We start from the raw sequence: 18,798 nt of genomic DNA, 5'->3' as shown, positions 1-18,798 counted from the left end.
GAAATTGCGAGACATTTCAAATGCAAAATCTACAAGAAACAGAAAATAGTTTGACACTGGAACAAGACAGCTAGGCAAAATGTGTGGCTAAATCAACCTAAAAAAATAGTTCAAAAGACACAAAAGTGATCATCTCATTTCAATGTCCAGACCCAGAATACATGTGGTGAAGAGGAGACAACCCAGGCCTCTGAATGATCCAGACAAATATTATAAACGGGAAAAGATCCTTTTATCTTAAGAGCTGTCATGATGGGGGGGGGGAAATGTTGAACAAAGTATTAACAGCACTGAACACATTTGTTTTATCCATCATTCTTTGAGCGAGTTTCTCCAACTGCAACAGAAGATTAATTTATTCTGAGGCTTAATATTACCGCCAAGGCTGCCAGTAGATGTGGACGGTGCTGTGACTCAGCGCCGTTCTCTCTGCTATCTCTCATCTCAATCAGCAACCTGCAATCAAGACCGCACCGAGTGACAGTAACCCGAGAGAAACATCCATCTCCTCTCCTGAATAAGACGGTCTACAGTTTCAAGAGGGTGATACAGGAGAGAGTATTTAATTGCTTGAGCATGAATAATGTATTTACTTTGAACTTATTGCAGTGTTAACTTACAGCACTCTATGGTGAACATTAATTAAGTGACATAAATTCCTCCTAATCCCTGATGAAAAAAAAAACACTAATGTCACTCTGGTAGATACACGACACAGGAACATGAGTTGTATTGTAATATATTCACCGCTGGTTTAATATATTCTGACGCACTGATGTGGGTGGGTTGAATTTTAAAACTTCAACCACAACTTTTAAAGGGGGAGTGTCATGTAAAACTGACTTTTTGAGCTTTACACCATGCAATATTGTTATTCTCTGTTCAGAAATATACTTGGAGTGTTGCAAGTGCCTTTCATGCATGTTTAGGAAATCCTCAAATCGCCTTACAATTTGAAAATTGTATTGCAAGCCGACACCCGAGGTTGCTCTCACAAACTCCTCCATTAAAAATAGCTGTAAAACTTCTGTGTTTTTTAAGTGGCTGCTGAGGGGATTTATTATGTAGAAAAGTGAATAAAAATGACTATCAGGTAAAGTTTCACAGCTCAACATATAGTGTTTGAGACTTCTTTACTCCTCCAGGTTCCTCAAAGTTTAAACATGCACAACTTGTCAAAACTGTCAGCTACAAGAACTGGACAGAAAATCACAGAAAAGCCACCAAAACCCAAAGAAACACGCTGGAAGATCTGTAGAAAGCCTCCAGACTGCTGATACAGTTCAACGGATTTCTAAATGTTTGGTCATGTTGGTTTTGGCAGTCCACTAAAATGAAAAAGAAATCTGCATTCTTGGCTCCCACTATGAGGGCACTGACCACTTTGTCACACTGTGGGAAATATTTCACTTCCTTTGTTTAGATTCACATGTCTCTTTGGTGATAAGGGTCTCTGCAATCTGAAATATCTGAGTTCCCTGTTACTTAAAATAGACAAAAACTAAGTTCATAACTCTGTTGTGTAACTTTTGACCTCCTTCAGAGACAATTCTTCAGACAGACTAGGGCCCCCTCTGCCGGATTGCTTGTGGACCTTTCCGCCCTTACACTTCTTCCTTACACTCAACTTTACCCAAATAGGACATGGATGCGCAATCTGTAATGGCTCTGTAATGAGAAGTCTATAATCTTTTTTTATTTATTTATTTGAATCTTTATTTGTTTAGATGGTTTTACTCAAAACTCAAATTAACCAAGAAACTTAGCTTCATTAATCTAAAGAATAATTTCAAATGAACAGGAATAAATTCTTGGCCAATATCAGTCTGGATTTGCTATCGTCTATGAGTTTCAAACTAAGAAACCTTATTATGATTCACTAACTATGTGATCTCTCTGCCATGTGATGCTCTGCAGTTCTGGACGCAATCCACCAGCAGGGGACTCACTTCAACTAATTATTATCTTGTAAAAATGGCACCTGTTCATGAGCTGAAAACAACAGACAGGAGACCGGTCGGCTGTCACCTACAAAGTCGGTGAGAAGAAACGTGGCTGCTGATCTGGCAGCTTAACGCACAAGCCGAGGAGGAGCACCTCGTCGAGCAGAGAGCAGGTGTGGACAGCTTTGCTCTTTTCATTAAAGTAAGTGGCGACTTTTTTTTATTTTTTTTTTAAACTTCATAGGTGTAATGGACCCCGATTGGTATCGATAAGAAAACCCGGTTCTCTGTCTGACGCTTTATATGTCAAATGTGAGGCTTTGCTGTCACATTTGACAGTAAAACGTGGTAAATAGAAGCTGCTCTGTGATCTTCAGTCACTGAAAGCAGGACATTTGTCACCAACTCTTCCTCTTTCATTTTAGATGTGAAACGTTAAGAGCTAAAAACTCTGTCGTCTTTTTTTCCCTTATCTATTAATATCTTATAGACCACAGTGTGCTGAATCTGTGGAATATCTATCAGTTACTGGAAAAAACAAACAAACAAACAGATGAAACTGTTGCCACATACAGTAAAGTCAGATATATTTCAACTCATGGAAGTAGTTTAATTTTGTCATCGAAGTGCACAAGGGGCGCCTTAGACGGCTCAGACCAGACTTTTCTTGAACACTGAAGTGTCCCCCTGAATCAATTACGAAGCCCAGCTGGCCTGAGAATATATTAAATTAATTATGACCAAGTAAGAGTGAGTCTTCTCTTGGACAGTGATCACCAGAGGACATCCAGATGTCCTACTTCGCAGTGATATATCCTGTTTCACTCAGCAGGAAACAGGCTGCTATTGTACAAAAAGCTGGTTGAAGTTGTGTCACGCTCCACGTAGCAGATCTTAGTTCCTGTTGCAAATGACAGCCAGTCATTAAGCAATGAGGTGGATTGGCCTGTTGAGATTAAAAACAAAGTGCGTGTCACTTATTAACTGGTGTGGGAGCCTCACCTGCTGCCACGTGGGTCCTGGCAGGCTGTGGCCACAGAGAAGGTGAGTTCAGGTGTTTGCTGAGAGGTGTGGTGTGTTTGTTCACTCTCACCACCTCCCTGCTCTCCGTGCTCGCCCTGTGGGACCTGGAGGGAGGAGGGGGAGGAAGGAGGAAGGAGGAGGATCAGGGTTGACTTGATCACCAGCTGCTATGACACTTGCTGAGACGCACAAACCGGTTTGAAGGTTTTTTTTTTCTTTTTTTTTTTTTTACCCCCCTCTCCTGCTTTGACATCTTTGGTTTCATCCAGAAAAAGGTTAGTGAATGTATACCAGGTAAAAGGCGGGTAATGGTAACAGGAGAGCGTGTTGTTGAAAGGCCTTGATGTAAGTGGTGGCCTTTAGCAGTTGCCAAGGAGGCAAACTCAAGAGAATTTCTGTGCTTTCCTGTTTCACAGCCTCCAAGGGATCGGCCCATCTGAAACATGCGTCTGATACGCCGGCGTCTGTCTCCCCTGAAGCTGGTCCTCCTCGGGGGAACTCTTTTCTTGGTGATCCTGGTGGTTCTCCAGAGGGACGTCAGCTCCTCAAACTCCGGAGACCCCTGGCTGCAGGACCTGGCCCACAAACGGGATGAGGTTATGGTCATGGTCCGGAATGCTGTGAACAACATGGGCTTCCAGATCGGAGCTCCGCAGGCCCCGCCGGTGCAGGCGCAGCCCACGGAGGACGTTAAATGCCCCTCCGGATTTTACTCTCAGGCTGAGCTCAGACCTCACCTGGAGAGACCGCCGCAGGACCCTCAAAGCCCCGGGGCCGACGGGAGAGCGTTTGTGAAGGACAACATGACGCCGGAGGAGGAGAAGGAGAAGGAGGAGGGCATGACACGCCATTGCTTCAACCAGTTTGCCAGCGACCGGATCTCACTCAGCCGCAATCTCGGGGACGACACTAGACCGCCGGAGTAAGCCAAAGTCTTTAAGCTAATCTTTTATTGGCTGTGCTAATTGCCATTGTGCAAACGACGGTGTTGACATGCAGACATGAGAGGATACAGCTCTGTCTCAATCTCAGAGAGAGCCATGCTCACCCAGGTCAATGATTTACAGACGTTTTCACAATTTTTCTTAATAACCTCCAGGGCTTAGTAAGCCCACGTTGCTAAACGTCTCAGTGTGCAATAACAGAGACCGACACGTCAGAGTAAATACTCCCAGGCTCACATGCACACACCCAGACTGTAAACCTTTGCATTTCCTTTTTGCAGGATGCCAAAACTACTTTTCACAATGCACTTCGCTAATACATTTCAAACTACAACCATGAAAAAAAAAACAGAATATCCGAAAACACTCGTCTCCTATGTGTTGACGTGGGAGACCTTGTGTGACTTTCATTTCATCAGATATGCCTCCTTCTCTTTCTCCAGGTGTGTGGACAGGAAGTTTCCTCACTGCCCTCCTCTGCCCACCACCAGCGTCATCATTGTCTTCCACAATGAGGCCTGGTCCACGCTCCTCCGGACGGTCTACAGCGTCCTGCACACATCTCCCGCCATCTTGCTGAAGGAGATCATCTTGGTTGACGATGCCAGCGTTGCAGGTAACATTGAGACATGTGGAAGATGAGCAAATGGGAACGGAATGGAAAGTAAATGTCAGGCTGAGGGGTACTGCAGCAAACCCGCAGTGCAAATTCACATTTTCACACAGGAAATAATCCAGAGCTGCACCTTAGTCAATGATTCATTCTCCTCTTCAGATTTTATTAGTTATTACTGAGCAGAAGTGGTTCAGAAATAACAGGAACAAAACCCATCAATCTAATGCAGAAGTGCCAGAAGACGGTGTGGGTAACTAAATGTAGCCTCTGTGCTGCCATTTTTAGAAAGCACAAAAAGTTATTACACCTACTTAATTTCGTACATCAAGCTTAAACTTACTATTTGTAGACTGTTGTTTTGTGGCATGGCTACGTTTTTGCTTTGCAGCCTTTTTGTCAACGTTTAATTTTTTTATTTTGTTTTATTTCTTTATCTTACTTTTACAGTAGTATTTAGCTAAAGAGAGACTGTGTTGCGTGCTGCACCTTCCTTTCGCTGTTCTCAAATAGTTTACTGTGTGAGGGAGAAACCACAGAAAGAGAAGTTGGTCCCACAAGTGTTGTGTTGTTACAAGATGAATTATGATTGATAGAAATTATAACAAGGATTAAGCATGCTAACTGCAGCTGCTTGAAAATGTCGAGCATATTATAAGCATATAATAAATTAAACAGTATATTTTAAAACCTTTTTAATGGGATAAATATCCGAGGCAGACAAGGTAAAACTTAGACTACAGGCACTGAGTAAACTAAATGGCACAATCGCGTCATGTGATGTTGTGTGCTGATTTGAATGAAATTTTGCTGTGTGATTTTAGTATCGGTTTTCTTTAAGCGCTTAGGTTGGCAATCAGGGTCAGCATATATTAAAAGTAGGAATCTCTGATTAGATGTTATTATTATTATTATTCGTTCACATTGTCTGGGGTCGTCATCCTTTACCCTGGAGACATTAGGTTCCTTTAAAGTTTTCTTTAAAGGTAAATGATTTCTCAGAATATTGACCATTCCCCTGTTTTTGCCACAAAGGTCTGTTGTCTTTTTCAGACATGGTCTTAACCTTTTCTGCTAACGCTGCAGATGTTCTGTGAACTCTTAACATCTGCATCTTCAACTATACTCACAGAACAGTAGAGTAACTCGTAAGCATAATGTCATTCATATATCAATATTGCAGATATTTATTTAGCTTGACTAAATTATTTGTTCTGGTTACTGCCGTCACAAAACGTGTTTTCAGTCCCACTGTCGTATTTGGTGTAATCAGCTCCAAATTGTGAATCTTTGTGAAAACAGACTGAGAAATAACATTTTTTTTTTTAATATCTGCAACTAAGCATAAAACAATCAGTTGGCCTATATTATTATGTTTACTAAAACATGCTGCACTATCCCATTAATTCCCATCTACTTCCAATAACACTGGGATTCAGATCGTCAACATAAACACATCAGCCCGCTTCAAATGTGATGCCAACGCACAGAAAAGGTCCTCAGGTCAATCCTCACTCTGTTCCTTGAAAAATAGTGTGTTGCATTTACTGTGAAAGTGCAGCTAATATCAGTGTCTCATGCTTTATCATCTTTATCCTGCTCTGCTTTCCTTTGTCATTGGACGATAACGATGTTGATTTTTTTTTTTTTTTTTTTTGAGCATAAGCCAAGCATACTGGTTTGTTTTCATCCTGCATTAACGGTCCACATGCTTAGCGTCAGCCGTCCAACAAACAAAACGCTGGAGGAGGGAAACGATATCCTCCCAGGATCCGGTTATGTGTGGCTATTTAAACAGTATCATTCATTGTCTGAGACCCTATAATATCAACTGCCTTCTTACACTGTGAAAGGTGACCCAGAATCATGTTTACTTAGGATTTCAGCAGCCGACTCACTCTGTAGGAAACAGGTTGTACAAATAACTGGGACTCGAAGTGAGATTGATTTGGAAAAAGGCGACCACGTCTACAGCAGCGCCACAAGAATTTGTGTTTTACTGGAGATAGGTGCTGCAAATTCAAATTCGAGGGCCAGGGCACCTTGCAGGAACATGTTGACCTTTTTAGATGCAAGAGACAAATTTCCTTTGTTAAAGTAAATATTCTCGTATAACATGCTGCTGATGATCATATGAAATGCATATTGCCACGAAAATAATCCTGTCTAAATAATGCAAACCTTCTAGAGACGGAGGAAAGAATCAGGGTGTTCCTTTCTGTTTCTTTGTTGTTGTTTTTTTTTTCCTTTCTGTCCTGTCTTTCTGTTTATCTCTATTTCTTTCTGTATCTACATCAGCATGTCTTTGTTTTTAATAATTTGTTCATTCAACTCCCGAATCTCCTTTACAAGTAACTACCATTTTAAACAAATCCACATCCGACTGGGATGTTAAAACAGTGGCTATATTTACAGTACAATTCCTTTGGAAAAGCCTGCAGTTTTAAGAGAATAGTAATAATAAAATAAAAAAAAAAACTGTGTGCCACTAGTAAGCTAATTTTCTGCTGCATTTGTTCAGATAGAGCCGGGTTAAAGTGCAATCTGTAAGAAACAGGACAAGACAACCAAAGAAATGTTAAAAAAAACAAAACTGGAAAATCTAGTGGGGATGTGTAACATTATACAGTATTTGACAGTAGATGATTATTAGCTGACATTGTTCTTCTGTTAAGTGATCTGTAATACTCCATGTGAGAACTTTCTTACAATAGAAGAACATGAAAAGGACCTGCCACTAAATACATGAGAGGTATTAAGAATTTTATGACACTGTGAACGTAAAACATGAGCGAGATGGGATGCTATTTCTGATTTGAGTTGGACATGAGACTTTCCTGAAAACTTGAACTTTAAGCCTCTATGTGTGACTGTTTTAACAATCAACTTTGTCTTTTTTTTTCTTGTAACTGATACAAAGTGCTGAAACAAAGAAATGTAAAAGAAACAGAAAATCACTGTCTTATTATTTTTATATTCGTGTCATGTTCAGGATTCGTATGATTGCACCAAAAACTAAAGATTCTGCCTTTTTTATTGTTCTGTACATATAGTTCTTTGCAAAATTATTCATCTATTCATAAGGTCTAGGGTTTAATACTTTATAAAAGAGGGAGGGAATATTCTTCCCACAGTATGTCGTGGCTTAACTCAAAATATTTATTCTTGAGAATGTCCCAGTCAAATCCTGGATCTAATTCGATATGGAGAATCTGTGATGAATTTCAGAATGACAGATGCTCTCCAACCACTCCGACTGAGCTGAAGCTGTTTTGCAAAGAGGAAGTGTTGGGAAATTCAGGGTGTAGAGACGTAAACCAAATATTTTCAGTCATAATCACAGCGATGGATGTTTCTACAATATCCTGACAAGCTTGCATGTAACCCAAATGTTTAAATTTTTTTATTAAACAATTTTAAACTCGTGCATAATTTTCCTCCCACTTTACAATTATGTCCTACTTTATTTTGATTTATCACATAAAACCTGATCATTTCAAGTGACATGAATACTTTTTCAAAGCTCATATAAAAACAAGTCATTCATGCTGCAACCTGATGATCTTTTATTAATAAATGTTGTCTTATTTATTGAGCCATGAAATAATCTATAACTGTTTTCCTCCCAGCTGCATGCAGACGTTTCCTCCTTTCCTCTGACTTCTCTTTCTAGTTGCTAGAGCTCCAGCTCTCTGCTGCAGAACTTCGTTGCTTGTGGCCGCGGAGTTTGCTCAGCTGAGAAATATGTGCCGCTTATTGTGGCCACAAAAGCTTTCAGAGGGGAAGTTTTATCCACTTTTACCCGAAGCGTTTCCACTTTGCTGCTTTTGTCGGTCTAAGCCTGACGAACGTTTGACTTTTACGTCTTCTCGTCAGCGAGGTGTTCAATCATACAGACCGAAGGCTTGTTGCTCATGTGCCACAACTGATGTGCATCGTAACTTCCCGTAAAGAGCTGTTCTAACACACTTCTTTTTTTTTTATCTTACAGACCACCTGAAGGAGAAGCTGGAGTTGTTTGTGGAGCAGTTTAAGATCGTCCGAGTTGTCAGGCAGCCCGAGAGGAAAGGCCTCATCACAGCCAGGCTGCTGGGAGCCAGCATTGCTACGGCTGAAGTGCTCACCTTCCTTGATGCGCACTGTAAGGAAACCTTCGCACACAATGCGGTCGGCTGCAATGCACGAGATGCAGGCAGTGTGTTGGGTTGCATACAGTCACCTGAAGTGACAGTAGCGGATACCGTGAAACAAAGTGGTTGAGCTTTAAATATCCGGCATGAACTTGAACCCTAAATCGACATTGTTGGCAGTAGAGTTGCGATAAATGTACATAATCTCAGCGGTACTGACTTTACAGATTTTTCAAAGCAAGAAGTGGGTGCACAAATTTGAATTTTACTGCTAATATATAGCAGGATTTCAAATATATGAAAATGTAACTACAATACCCTCTAATGTTTGGATCAATGTCTGCAACAAAAATACCCATGCATGCTTGTTTCTACCATGTTTTCTTTGTCAAATACTGAAAGTTCATTTAAATTAATTTAAATTCATTTAAATTCCGCCATTTAAACACAGGTTTACCTGTAACGTTACCTGAGGCAACGTTACAGAATGCTTTTCATTATCCTGTCCACTTTGTGCAGTGCTACAGCACCAATGGCAGAAAAAGAGAACTTTAGCATGTTGCTGTCACCACCATGCTTCTCGGTTAGGACTGACTCCTACAAACGTTCTTGTTATTTGTCAATCTTTGTGTTGTTGGACGACCAAAAACTTACCAAGAACTTCAGCTTCTTGGTAAGCTGAAGTTCTTGCAGTCTCTTCTGCAAGAGACTGAAGCATTGAAGTTTTTAGTCCGTTCCTGAACATCTTAACCAATTTCTTTTTATCTGAACTTGAAAGTCTTAGTCAGATGGTTGAAGTCATTGTCTCCATCCTTCCACACACACAAATCAAAGCTGGTTTTGATTGGATGGTTTCAGGAGGCCAACATTAAGCCTCTGGAGTAGCACCTACCTGAACACTTTTGGAAATAAATAAATTATGTTGAAGCCTCGTTGATTTCACAGGAAATCAACCAGTTTAAACAAAACGCTCTTATTTTTGATGGGAAGAAAGGTTAAAGGAGCCTCATTGATGGCAAGTCTTTGGTTTCTCTGCAACACACTAAGAAGTATTTTAGAGTTTGTGTGCATCGCTTTGACCCTTGTGAGTTTAAGAAAATCACCATAAATTCGAACCCAATTCTTGTTTTGGAAAATTCATAAAAGTTAATAATTGTTTCTATGATATATTCTAAAAATACTTCGTAGTAAATTCATGGGTGTAATGAGAGAATGTAAACTTGCCATCAGAAAAGTATGCTAGCTTGTGCAAAAGGGCATTTGTAGAAAAATGTATGTCTTTTCTTTCCCTTCTATTCATGGTCAGGTGAGTGTTTTCACGGCTGGTTGGAGCCTCTCCTGGCCCGGATAGTTGAGGAACCCACCGCCGTGGTCAGCCCAGAGATCACCACCATCGACCTGAACTCCTTTCAGTTCAACAAACCCGTGGCCACCAACCGCGCGTACAACCGGGGAAACTTCGACTGGAGCCTGACGTTCGGCTGGGAGCCGATACCCGAGGAGGCAAAGAGGCTGCGCAAGGACGAAACCTACCCTGTAAAGTAAGATGGATCATGTTGTTTCCGCTGTTTAAAGGTCTGAATCATTTAAACACCTAAAGCCTTTGGATCTGCTCATGAAAATTTCAGAACACCTACTTTTGCCGGAGGCCTTTTCTCAATCTCAAAGAAGTACTTTGAGCACATCGGAACGTATGATGACAAGATGGAGATCTGGGGCGGAGAAAATGTGGAAATGTCCTTCAGGGTCAGTGTCTCTTATCTGTTCCCCCCCTCGTCCTTCCTCTCCCACATTAATCATTAAGTTACCTTGACATTTTCTGCAAACATTTATGTGTGAAGGTGTGGCAGTGCGGGGGTCAGCTGGAGATCATTCCCTGCTCGGTGGTGGGCCATGTTTTCCGCACCAAAAGTCCGCACACCTTCCCCAAGGGCACCGAGGTCATCACTCGCAACCAGGTGCGCCTGGCCGAAGTCTGGATGGATGATTTCAAGAAGATCTTCTATCGGCGCAACAAAAACGCTGCAGTGATGGCCAGTGAGGTCTGTCTTCTAATTCCTCTCCACCATCTAGCTCCAATACGACTTGTCATGTTTTGACCGCTAACCAGTTTTTTTGTTGTTGTTTTACAATAGAATAAATATGGAGACATCTCTGATCGCCTCAACCTGAGGAACAGGCTTCACTGCAAGAACTTCACCTGGTACTTGAACACCATCTACCCAGAAATCTTCATTCCTGACCTAAAGCCAGAAAAATTCGGATCAGTGAGTCGATTTTTCTGAACACAAACAATGTGATGAACTATGTTAGACGCACTGCTCAGTTTGCGTTCTCCTCGATTCGTGTCCATGTTTGTCATAGATCAGAAACTCTGGATCTAAAACCTGCCTGGATGTTGGCGAGAACAACCAGGGGGGTAAAGCTGTGATCATGTACCCGTGTCACAACATGGGAGGAAACCAGGTACAGGATCTCTCATTTACTAGCAGGAAATGGAGAAAAAAAAGAAAAAGAAAAAAGATTTGAAGATGATCAGATGTTATCTATTTTGGTCGGTTCTAACTAGATGATTGTATTTGTAGTACTTTGAGTATTCGTCCCACAAAGAGCTGCGTCACAACATCGGGAAGCAGCTGTGTCTCCATGCCAACGATCAGTCAGAGCCAGTGAAGATAGAGTTGTGCCAGCTGAAGGGGAGGGGGACCAGTTTGTCACCTCAGCAGGAATGGGTCTTTACAGAGGTGAGCGACGCTTCTCATCCTTACTTCAACACGGGTACCGTTATGGGCAGCAACAAACATTTACATCTATGTGCTTTGTAAAATAAGGTTTGTTCAAATGGAGCTTTAACTTTTATAAGGTCTCTTTTTACCTAATTTATTCAAAATTGTTTAAAATGATGCTCTGATAAAATGTGAAATGGGGAAACGTTCACAATATTCAGACATTTAATGAACTCTTACATTTACTATAATATTTTATGTCTCAATTTTTTAAATGTATTCAGGAAGCATTTATAAGGAAACATTAGAAACATTTACAGCTCAGTTTACTCTTGATTTGCAGAATGTCCCTGCACTGATGTCATTTATTTTTGGTTTTCCTAGACAGACAGTAAGCAGAACAAGTAGCATCTTTCGCTTACATCTGCAAAGCCCTCAACTATTCCCTGCAGTCCTAGATGCACGTTACACTTTAAATGTTATCAAAAATCAGTAAAACTATCTGCAGAAACCAACATTTTTTTGTGCAATGCTGTAAAGATTTTCTCTTTTTCTACATTAGAAAACCAGTCTACACGACTTTCCTCTAGACGATGGCTGTAAGCAGCCATCAAAGGTTTGCAGTCTTGAGCTCATCCAGACGGACCTCATTCCTCTGCTGGTACAGCCCAGACAGCAGCTGTTTAGCAACGTCGCTCAGAAAAACATGGCGCAACAGTTACAACCAGAAAAGCTTTAGGTCTTAACTTCCGTACCCTTTAAGAAAAATGGCGAAATAATTAGTTGTCTACCTAGCCCCAGAAGTGTGTGCATGCTAAGCTAGTCTCACTAGCTGCAGCATAAGGTGCCAGGGGTTTCTAATGAAAAGGAGAACAGAATGTCAAATCTGTTTTTGCATATATTGAATAAACACAATTGTTCAGTGCCTTAATTCCACTTAGCTGAGCTTTCATGTGGCTTTTTTTCTTATTGTTTTGTTTCAGGAAAGTCTTCTGAAGAATCCCAGCAGTGGGAGGTGCCTACAGCTGAGAGGGGGTCAGGTTCAGATGGACCACTGTAATGCTGCAGATCCCTTCCAGCAATGGAGTTTCTCTTGACCCCTCAGTCTGCCCATTAGGTGACCTCTGGTCCCCTCCCTGTTATCAGACTCAGCAGCTCAGAGCTGAAGCATTGCAGATCCAAACGGACATGCTGGAAAGCTTTGGGCAAGTGGCCATACTGGTGACCAGGAAAAGATGGAGGACAATACAGAGACGATGCCTGGCTTAGGAAAAAACACAGAAAACCCTCAATTGGGTATAACTATTTTTATTTTATTTATGGATGACACTCAGGAAACTCTTCTTACTGTGGTTTGGGGATCTTTGGACATGTGTGAACTTTGCATTTAGCAGTGGCAGCTTTAAAAAGGCTCCGAACTGCAATGACTTTAATTCGCTTGTTTTACACTCTAATATGAAAAAAAAAAAAGAGAACCGTATGCGATTGTGATTTTTGTTGTGTCCGGTGATGAATGTGGAAATATTTTATCTCAAGAGGATGGAATGTTAGTTTTTTTAAATATATTTTTTATGATTTTATGATGTTTTATAAATAACTTTTTATTATAAATAAGTTATTTTCTGTTAACCATCTAGGAAACAATTTCCAAAGGCACATTTTTGAATATATGTCTTTCTAGTGAAATTGGTCTGTTGACTGTTTATCATACTTGCACAAAATCTGGGAAAATTGTCTGATATTTTGTATACTGAAGGATAAACTAAATTTATATGATTGATACAGATATTAAACCAAAACCTAAAGATTTTGTGTTAAGAATGTCTTTTCATGCTGACAAGAAGTTTTCCATCTATGTAGCACGTATAGCTTCTCAGAAGCGCCGATTTATGTCTTCTGAAAGTTTATGTAGGGAGTGGCTCTGGAGATACACATTCCAGAAAACGGCTTTTGTCTTGTCCGACAAAACCTGCAATGTGAGTTTAGCAGAATGCACAAGATCACCAAACTGGATGTGAAGTAGTGTAAAGATTCCTTCAAACGAAAGGAAGCGGAGAACAGAATGTGTCCTAAAAAATTCATGCCAAAAGAAATGACACGCATTTCAGCAGGTATACATTTCCTTCTGCAGCAATAGGTGGCAGCACAGAGTTGCGGAGATTGTCAAGGCCACAGTGAAAATGTAAAACTCAGCAGGTCAGTCTGTGATTTACTTGGAGGGTCACTGCAGGCTGCTCAGGAGAGGACTATGGAGCCCTTAACTCGGTCGGAGGTGTTCGGAGAGCTCAGGAAGGAGCTTTATGGAGACAAGCAGTCGAGTCATTCCAGCACACACACATTTATCATCCTGGGGGCGTCTGTGAGTAAAACCTGACAATAATTTGACTGTCCTTAGCCAGATCTATTGAGGATTTGAACAAATTGTAACCGTGCTGGAAGACAAAGTTGTGCTAATGAGAGAATGAGCAGATGAAAAAACATGTAAATTTTGCAACATGAATGAGTACAAAGAGAGACTGAAAACCGTCAGGAAATTGAAGATAGTTAAAATGTCAAACACATTTTTTCTTTTTTCTTTTTTTCTTATCAAAACACATTTTTCTTTCTTTCTCCTAGACTTTGACTGTTTTTTTTTTTTTCCAGCTCTTATCTCTACTTTGGACTCATGATTGATTGCTTTGTGCCCGACTGTAAAAGCTGCTGAGACTTTTGACTAAAGCTACTATATGTACTGTTTGCACAGGGAGATCTTGCCAAGAAGAAGATCTACCCGACTTTGTGGTGAGTGAAAACCTGCAGCTCACATCCTACCTGACTTGCAGAGCCGCTTGAAAGTTGTTTACCTCAGAGTTTGACCCTTGGACAAAGCGTTCCACATGGCTGCTTTGGATTGACTCTGCCTGTTGTTCAGGTGGTTATTCAAAGATGGCCTGCTCCCAGAGGACATCTACATTGTGGGATTTGCCCGCTCTGACCTGACTGTAGAGAAAATTAAGGCGGCATGTCTTCCTCATATGAAGGTATTTATTCATCTTTGTTGAGACACTCTTACAGGTGACAGTGCCTTGTAAAAGTATTCACACCCCTAGAAGTTTTTTGTTTACGATCCAACAAACTTGGACCAGCACAAAGTACTATGCTGTCATATCTAATGATTTTTCTAATGAAAATCTGAAAAGTGTGGCAAACATGGAGGAAAGTGCTGCTGTCGGAAGATGCCAAAAATTCTCAATATTGATCAGAAATGAATTAAGCCAAATAATCCAACAGGAAAACCTGTTAGAGGTGGAAAAATATTTGAGACTGGAGCATGCATTCACCTTCCAGCAGTAAATCAACACTAAATATTAACGCAGAGGTACAATGAAAAGGTTTATGTCAAAGCATGTTCATATGTTCAAATGGATCAGTCAAAGTACAGACCAAAATCTTAATAAAGATTTAACATTCCTGTTAATAGATGCTTTCCACCAATGTCCAGTGCTGGCAGAGACATGGACATATGATTTCCCAATTTTCAGGTGGCTGATTCTAAAAACACTAAGCACTTTTTTTATTTATAAAAAAAAATAAATAAATAAATAAATAAATAAAAACAACATATTATTTTTAGGATGTAAGATTGTTTGTATCACTGCTGAACTAACACTGTGTGTAAGAGAAGAGACCCAGGTTCTGGCCTGGGCCTTTTTGCATGCAGCTTGTTCTCCCTTGCATGTGTGTTTTTTTTTTCTCCTGCTTTCATCTTCCACAGTCAAAAACATGCATGTTAACTCGTCTGGCCATTTTAAATTAGACTTAAGTCTGAGCCTGTGTGTGTCTCCGCTTCACTCCGTGATGGACTAGTCACAGTCCAGGGTGTACCAAAGTTCTCGCCCAACGGCTGATGAAGACAGACACCAGTCGAACTGTGACCCCTCATGGACAAAGTGATAATTAAAAATAGATAGACAACAATTTAGTCTTTAAATGTCACATAAACGCACTGACGTTTGTGGTTGCAGAGAGACAAAACGTGAAGATCGAGGGGTGGGAATACTTTTTAGGCATATTCAGTGTTTTCAGGGATAACTTTTAGGTTTCTTCGGTAGGTCACTGACGAGGAGCTGGACAGTCTATCAGCCTTCTTCAAGACGAACTCCTACCTGAGTGGTCGCTATGATGTTGGCAGCTCCTTTGAACGACTCAACAGCCATCTGTCATTTCTGCCTGGAGGAGAAACCGCCAACCGTCTCTTCTATCTGGCGCTGCCCCCTACTGTCTACCACCATGTCAGCACAAACATCAGAAACCACTGCATGAGTTGCAAGTCAGTACATTTCCCGTCCTGAAAAACAGCGTTGCACGTTCTCTCTTCTTTTCTTTTTTTTTTCTTTTTTTTTGCTTACTTTTTCTAATCTGGTTTGTTCACAGCAGAGGCTGGAACAGGGTCATCTTTGAGAAGCCGTTTGGTCATGACCTCCAGAGCTCCCAGGAGCTTTCAGCCCACCTCTCCAACCTGTTCAAGGAAGACCAGATCTACCGCATAGATCACTACCTGGGAAAAGAGATGGTTCAGAACCTCATGGTCCTCAGGTAACGTCGCGTCACTATTTCGATTTGCTCGACTAATTTACGGTGAAAATGTTATTTAGCTGAGATGAAATCTGCCCTCCCAAAAATAAGTTTTCACATGGAAGCATAAGGCAGCAGATCACAATATTTTCTGCTTCATCAGGCTAAAAATGATTTGCTTATATATATATATTTATATACACATCATTTTTATTGATTTTAATATGAAAAGAACACAAGTACCTGGTTCCTCTCAGAAAATATTTTTTTCTCTTATTTTAAAATTTCTAAAACCTTGCAGCACTAATTAGATTGTCTTTCTTTAATTACACCATAAAACATGGTAAGTAGTTATAAAAATGGCTTGTTATCTTTTATTTTTTTTTTCCAGAGATACTGTATAATTACATTTATGATTAAAACTGTAATTTTGTAAATATAAGAAGCAGCCAGACAGAGTGAAGTTTCTTAAATTAGCTGAAGTAACTTCATTGCTTTTTACCATCCAGGCTTGTTGCAGATCTGTTTTTGGCTCAGACATAAGTTCTTAGAGTTTGCAAATGCAAGTGTACACACGTTTTTTTTTCCCCCACTTCTGATGATTTTTAAATCACTTTTTATTTTGTGGAATCCATCAGAGGAAATCCAGCCCTTCATTACCCAGCTGTGTTTTCTAACCTGAAAGCCAGCTACTTGTAAAAGTGAAAACCCTCCATCTTGTGGTTTGTTTCAGAATTTTTTTTTTATTTTTTTTTTTTTTTATGTTTACTTTCTTGCAGGTTTGGAAATCGCCTTTTTGGACCCATATGGAACAGGAACAGTGTGGCCTCTGTGGTGCTCACCTTCAAGGAGCCCTTTGGCACTCAGGGCCGTGGAGGATACTTTGATGGTTTTGGGATAATTAGGTGAAGGAAGCATTACAAATTAGATTTTAGTTTCACAGGAACTCTGCTCTGATTGCAGGGGTTTGTGTGTGTGTGTGTGTGTGTGTGTGTGTGTGTGTGTGTGTGTGTGTGTGTGTGTGTGCGTGTGCGTGCGTGTGTGTGTGTAGAGATGTCATGCAGAACCACCTGCTTCAGATGCTCTGTTTGATTGCAATGGAGAAACCTGCATCCACGAGCCCCGACGACGTGAGGAACGAGAAGGTAGGCGCGTCGTCGTGAGGGACGAGATTATGGAGTCATCGCAAAGCTGATGTCCGTTATTGTTTTTGGTTTTCTGTAGGTGAAGGTGCTGAAGTGCATAGCTCCTCCTAACATGGAAGATGTGGTTCTGGGTCAGTACGCGGGAGATCCGGGCGGGGAGGGCGAAGCCAAGCTGGGCTACCTCGATGATCCCACAGTACCAAAAGGCTCCTGCACACCAACGTTTGCAACTGCAGTGCTCTACGTCCAGAATGAAAGATGGGATGGTGAGGCTCCAATCTAGACTTCTTTCCTCATTATTGCTTCTCTTTCTCTGTTTAAATTTTCCCGGGAGTTGCCGTGTTTTTATCCGCAACTGGGTCGTCCATCAGGGGTTCCTTTCATTCTGCGCTGTGGTAAAGCCCTGAACGAGCGGAAAGCCGAGGTGCGTTTGCAGTTCACGGACGTACCCGGAGACATCTTTGCTGACCGCTGTCAGAGAAACGAGTTGGTGGTCCGGGTGCAGCCGGACGAGGCTATTTACCTGAAGATGATGACCAAGAGGCCTGGAGTTTTCTTCAGCCCAGAGGAGACCGAGCTGGACCTCACCTACAAGAGCAGATACAAGGTGCTCAGCACCTTCGTTTTAATCTATAATTCTGCTCCTATTATTGGTTCTATGATGTAGTTTTAACTTAGAGTAAGCACAGAGGAAAATGCACAAAAAAGGATTTAGGATTTTTTTTTTTTTTTTTTAAGAAATAAACTGAAAAACTGAAGAAAAAAAAACACTTTACTGGAATAAAGTAGCTGCAAGTAGGCAATACATCACAAAGAATACAAATCAACTTCAAGACCAAAAAGTTTGGAAATATAATATTTCCAAACTTATAATATTTTATAATATTTGAAATGTACCTCCTCCTAGGTCACTACAATGAAAGAAAAATTAAGCTTTTTTTATTACTTTGCCTGAGATAACTTTTATAGAACATGCCGATGAATACATAACATTTTTAATACTAAAAAAAAACATGAAAATTGAAAAAAAATATGTCAACAAATAAGCCATTGCAGAATCCTAGGATGCAACCTATTTATTTTATTTTTATTTGCATGATTGTTTTTGTTCTGTTTGCTGTGACATTTCTTTTTTTTTTGGATTTTCTTTAATTTTCCTGTTAGTTTTTTTTTTTGGTAACTTTGCACCGACATGTATTTGCAGAATGTGACGCTTCCTGATGCGTATGAGAGACTGATTCTGGACGTCTTCTGTGGAAATCAGATGCACTTTGTCCGCAGGTCTGCAGCAACGTTTACTGTAATTGAGAAAGAAAACCTGCACCTTTGTCCTACATATACAGGTGCTGGTCATAAAATTAGAATACCATGAAAAAGTAGATTTATTTCAGTAATTCCATTTAAAAAGTGAAACTTGTATATTATATTCATACATTACATACAAACTCATATATTTCAAATGTTTATGTCGTTTAATTTTGATAATTACAAATGACAACAAATGAAAATCTCAAATTCATCATATCAGAAAATTAGAATATTACTGAAGACCAATAAAAACAAAGGATTTATAGAAATGTTGGACAACTGAAAAGTATGAACATGAAAAGTATGAGCATGTACAGCACTCAGTATTTAGTTGGGGCTCCTTTGGCCTGTATTACTGCAGCAATGCGGCGTGGCATGGAGTCGATCAGCCTGTGGCACTGCTCAGGTGTTA

At 40.5% G+C, this 18,798-nt stretch overlaps 2 protein-coding genes across 2 annotated transcripts in view; both read left to right on the top strand.

Annotated features, from left to right (window-relative positions):
• The first annotated feature begins 1,957 nt into the window (after nt 1–1,957).
• LOC103141168 (polypeptide N-acetylgalactosaminyltransferase 6-like) lies at nt 1,958–12,849 on the top strand. Its single transcript, XM_007556663.2, has 11 exons — nt 1,958–2,145; nt 3,383–3,888; nt 4,354–4,526; nt 8,515–8,664; nt 9,960–10,194; nt 10,282–10,399; nt 10,495–10,695; nt 10,789–10,920; nt 11,018–11,119; nt 11,239–11,397; nt 12,363–12,849. Exons 2-11 carry the CDS (start codon nt 3,410–3,412, stop codon nt 12,474–12,476), a joined length of 1,863 nt encoding a protein of 620 aa, XP_007556725.1. The 5' UTR covers nt 1,958–2,145; nt 3,383–3,409; the 3' UTR covers nt 12,477–12,849.
• A 675-nt stretch (nt 12,850–13,524) lies between these two features.
• The window catches only part of LOC103141207 (glucose-6-phosphate 1-dehydrogenase-like), a 5,741-nt gene continuing 467 nt past the window's right edge, over nt 13,525–18,798 (top strand). Inside the window, exons 1-10 of the mRNA XM_007556734.2 lie at nt 13,525–13,738; nt 14,123–14,160; nt 14,291–14,399; nt 15,471–15,688; nt 15,793–15,954; nt 16,713–16,838; nt 16,985–17,078; nt 17,158–17,344; nt 17,450–17,685; nt 18,283–18,421. Coding sequence (XP_007556796.1) covers nt 13,628–13,738; nt 14,123–14,160; nt 14,291–14,399; nt 15,471–15,688; nt 15,793–15,954; nt 16,713–16,838; nt 16,985–17,078; nt 17,158–17,344; nt 17,450–17,685; nt 18,283–18,421 — 1,420 coding nt within the window. The 5' untranslated portion in view covers nt 13,525–13,627. The remainder of the gene's footprint in view (nt 13,739–14,122; nt 14,161–14,290; nt 14,400–15,470; nt 15,689–15,792; nt 15,955–16,712; nt 16,839–16,984; nt 17,079–17,157; nt 17,345–17,449; nt 17,686–18,282; nt 18,422–18,798) is intronic.

Source organism: Poecilia formosa, unplaced genomic scaffold (genome assembly GCF_000485575.1).
Source record: "Poecilia formosa unplaced genomic scaffold, Poecilia_formosa-5.1.2 Scaffold80, whole genome shotgun sequence".
NCBI lineage: Eukaryota > Metazoa > Chordata > Actinopteri > Cyprinodontiformes > Poeciliidae > Poecilia > Poecilia formosa.
This window is presented reverse-complemented; position numbering and strand designations above follow the sequence as displayed.

Bases quoted from the DNA above. Each gene is read 5' to 3' on its own strand.
- LOC103141168 (XM_007556663.2), top strand. From the start codon at position 3,410: ATGCGTCTGATACGCCGGCGTCTGTCTCCCCTGAAGCTGGTCCTCCTC. The intron at 10,400-10,494 runs GTCAGTGTCTCT...TTATGTGTGAAG, and splicing joins ATGTGGAAATGTCCTTCAGG to GTGTGGCAGTGCGGGGGTCA. The intron at 11,120-11,238 runs GTACAGGATCTC...TTGTATTTGTAG, and splicing joins ACAACATGGGAGGAAACCAG to TACTTTGAGTATTCGTCCCA.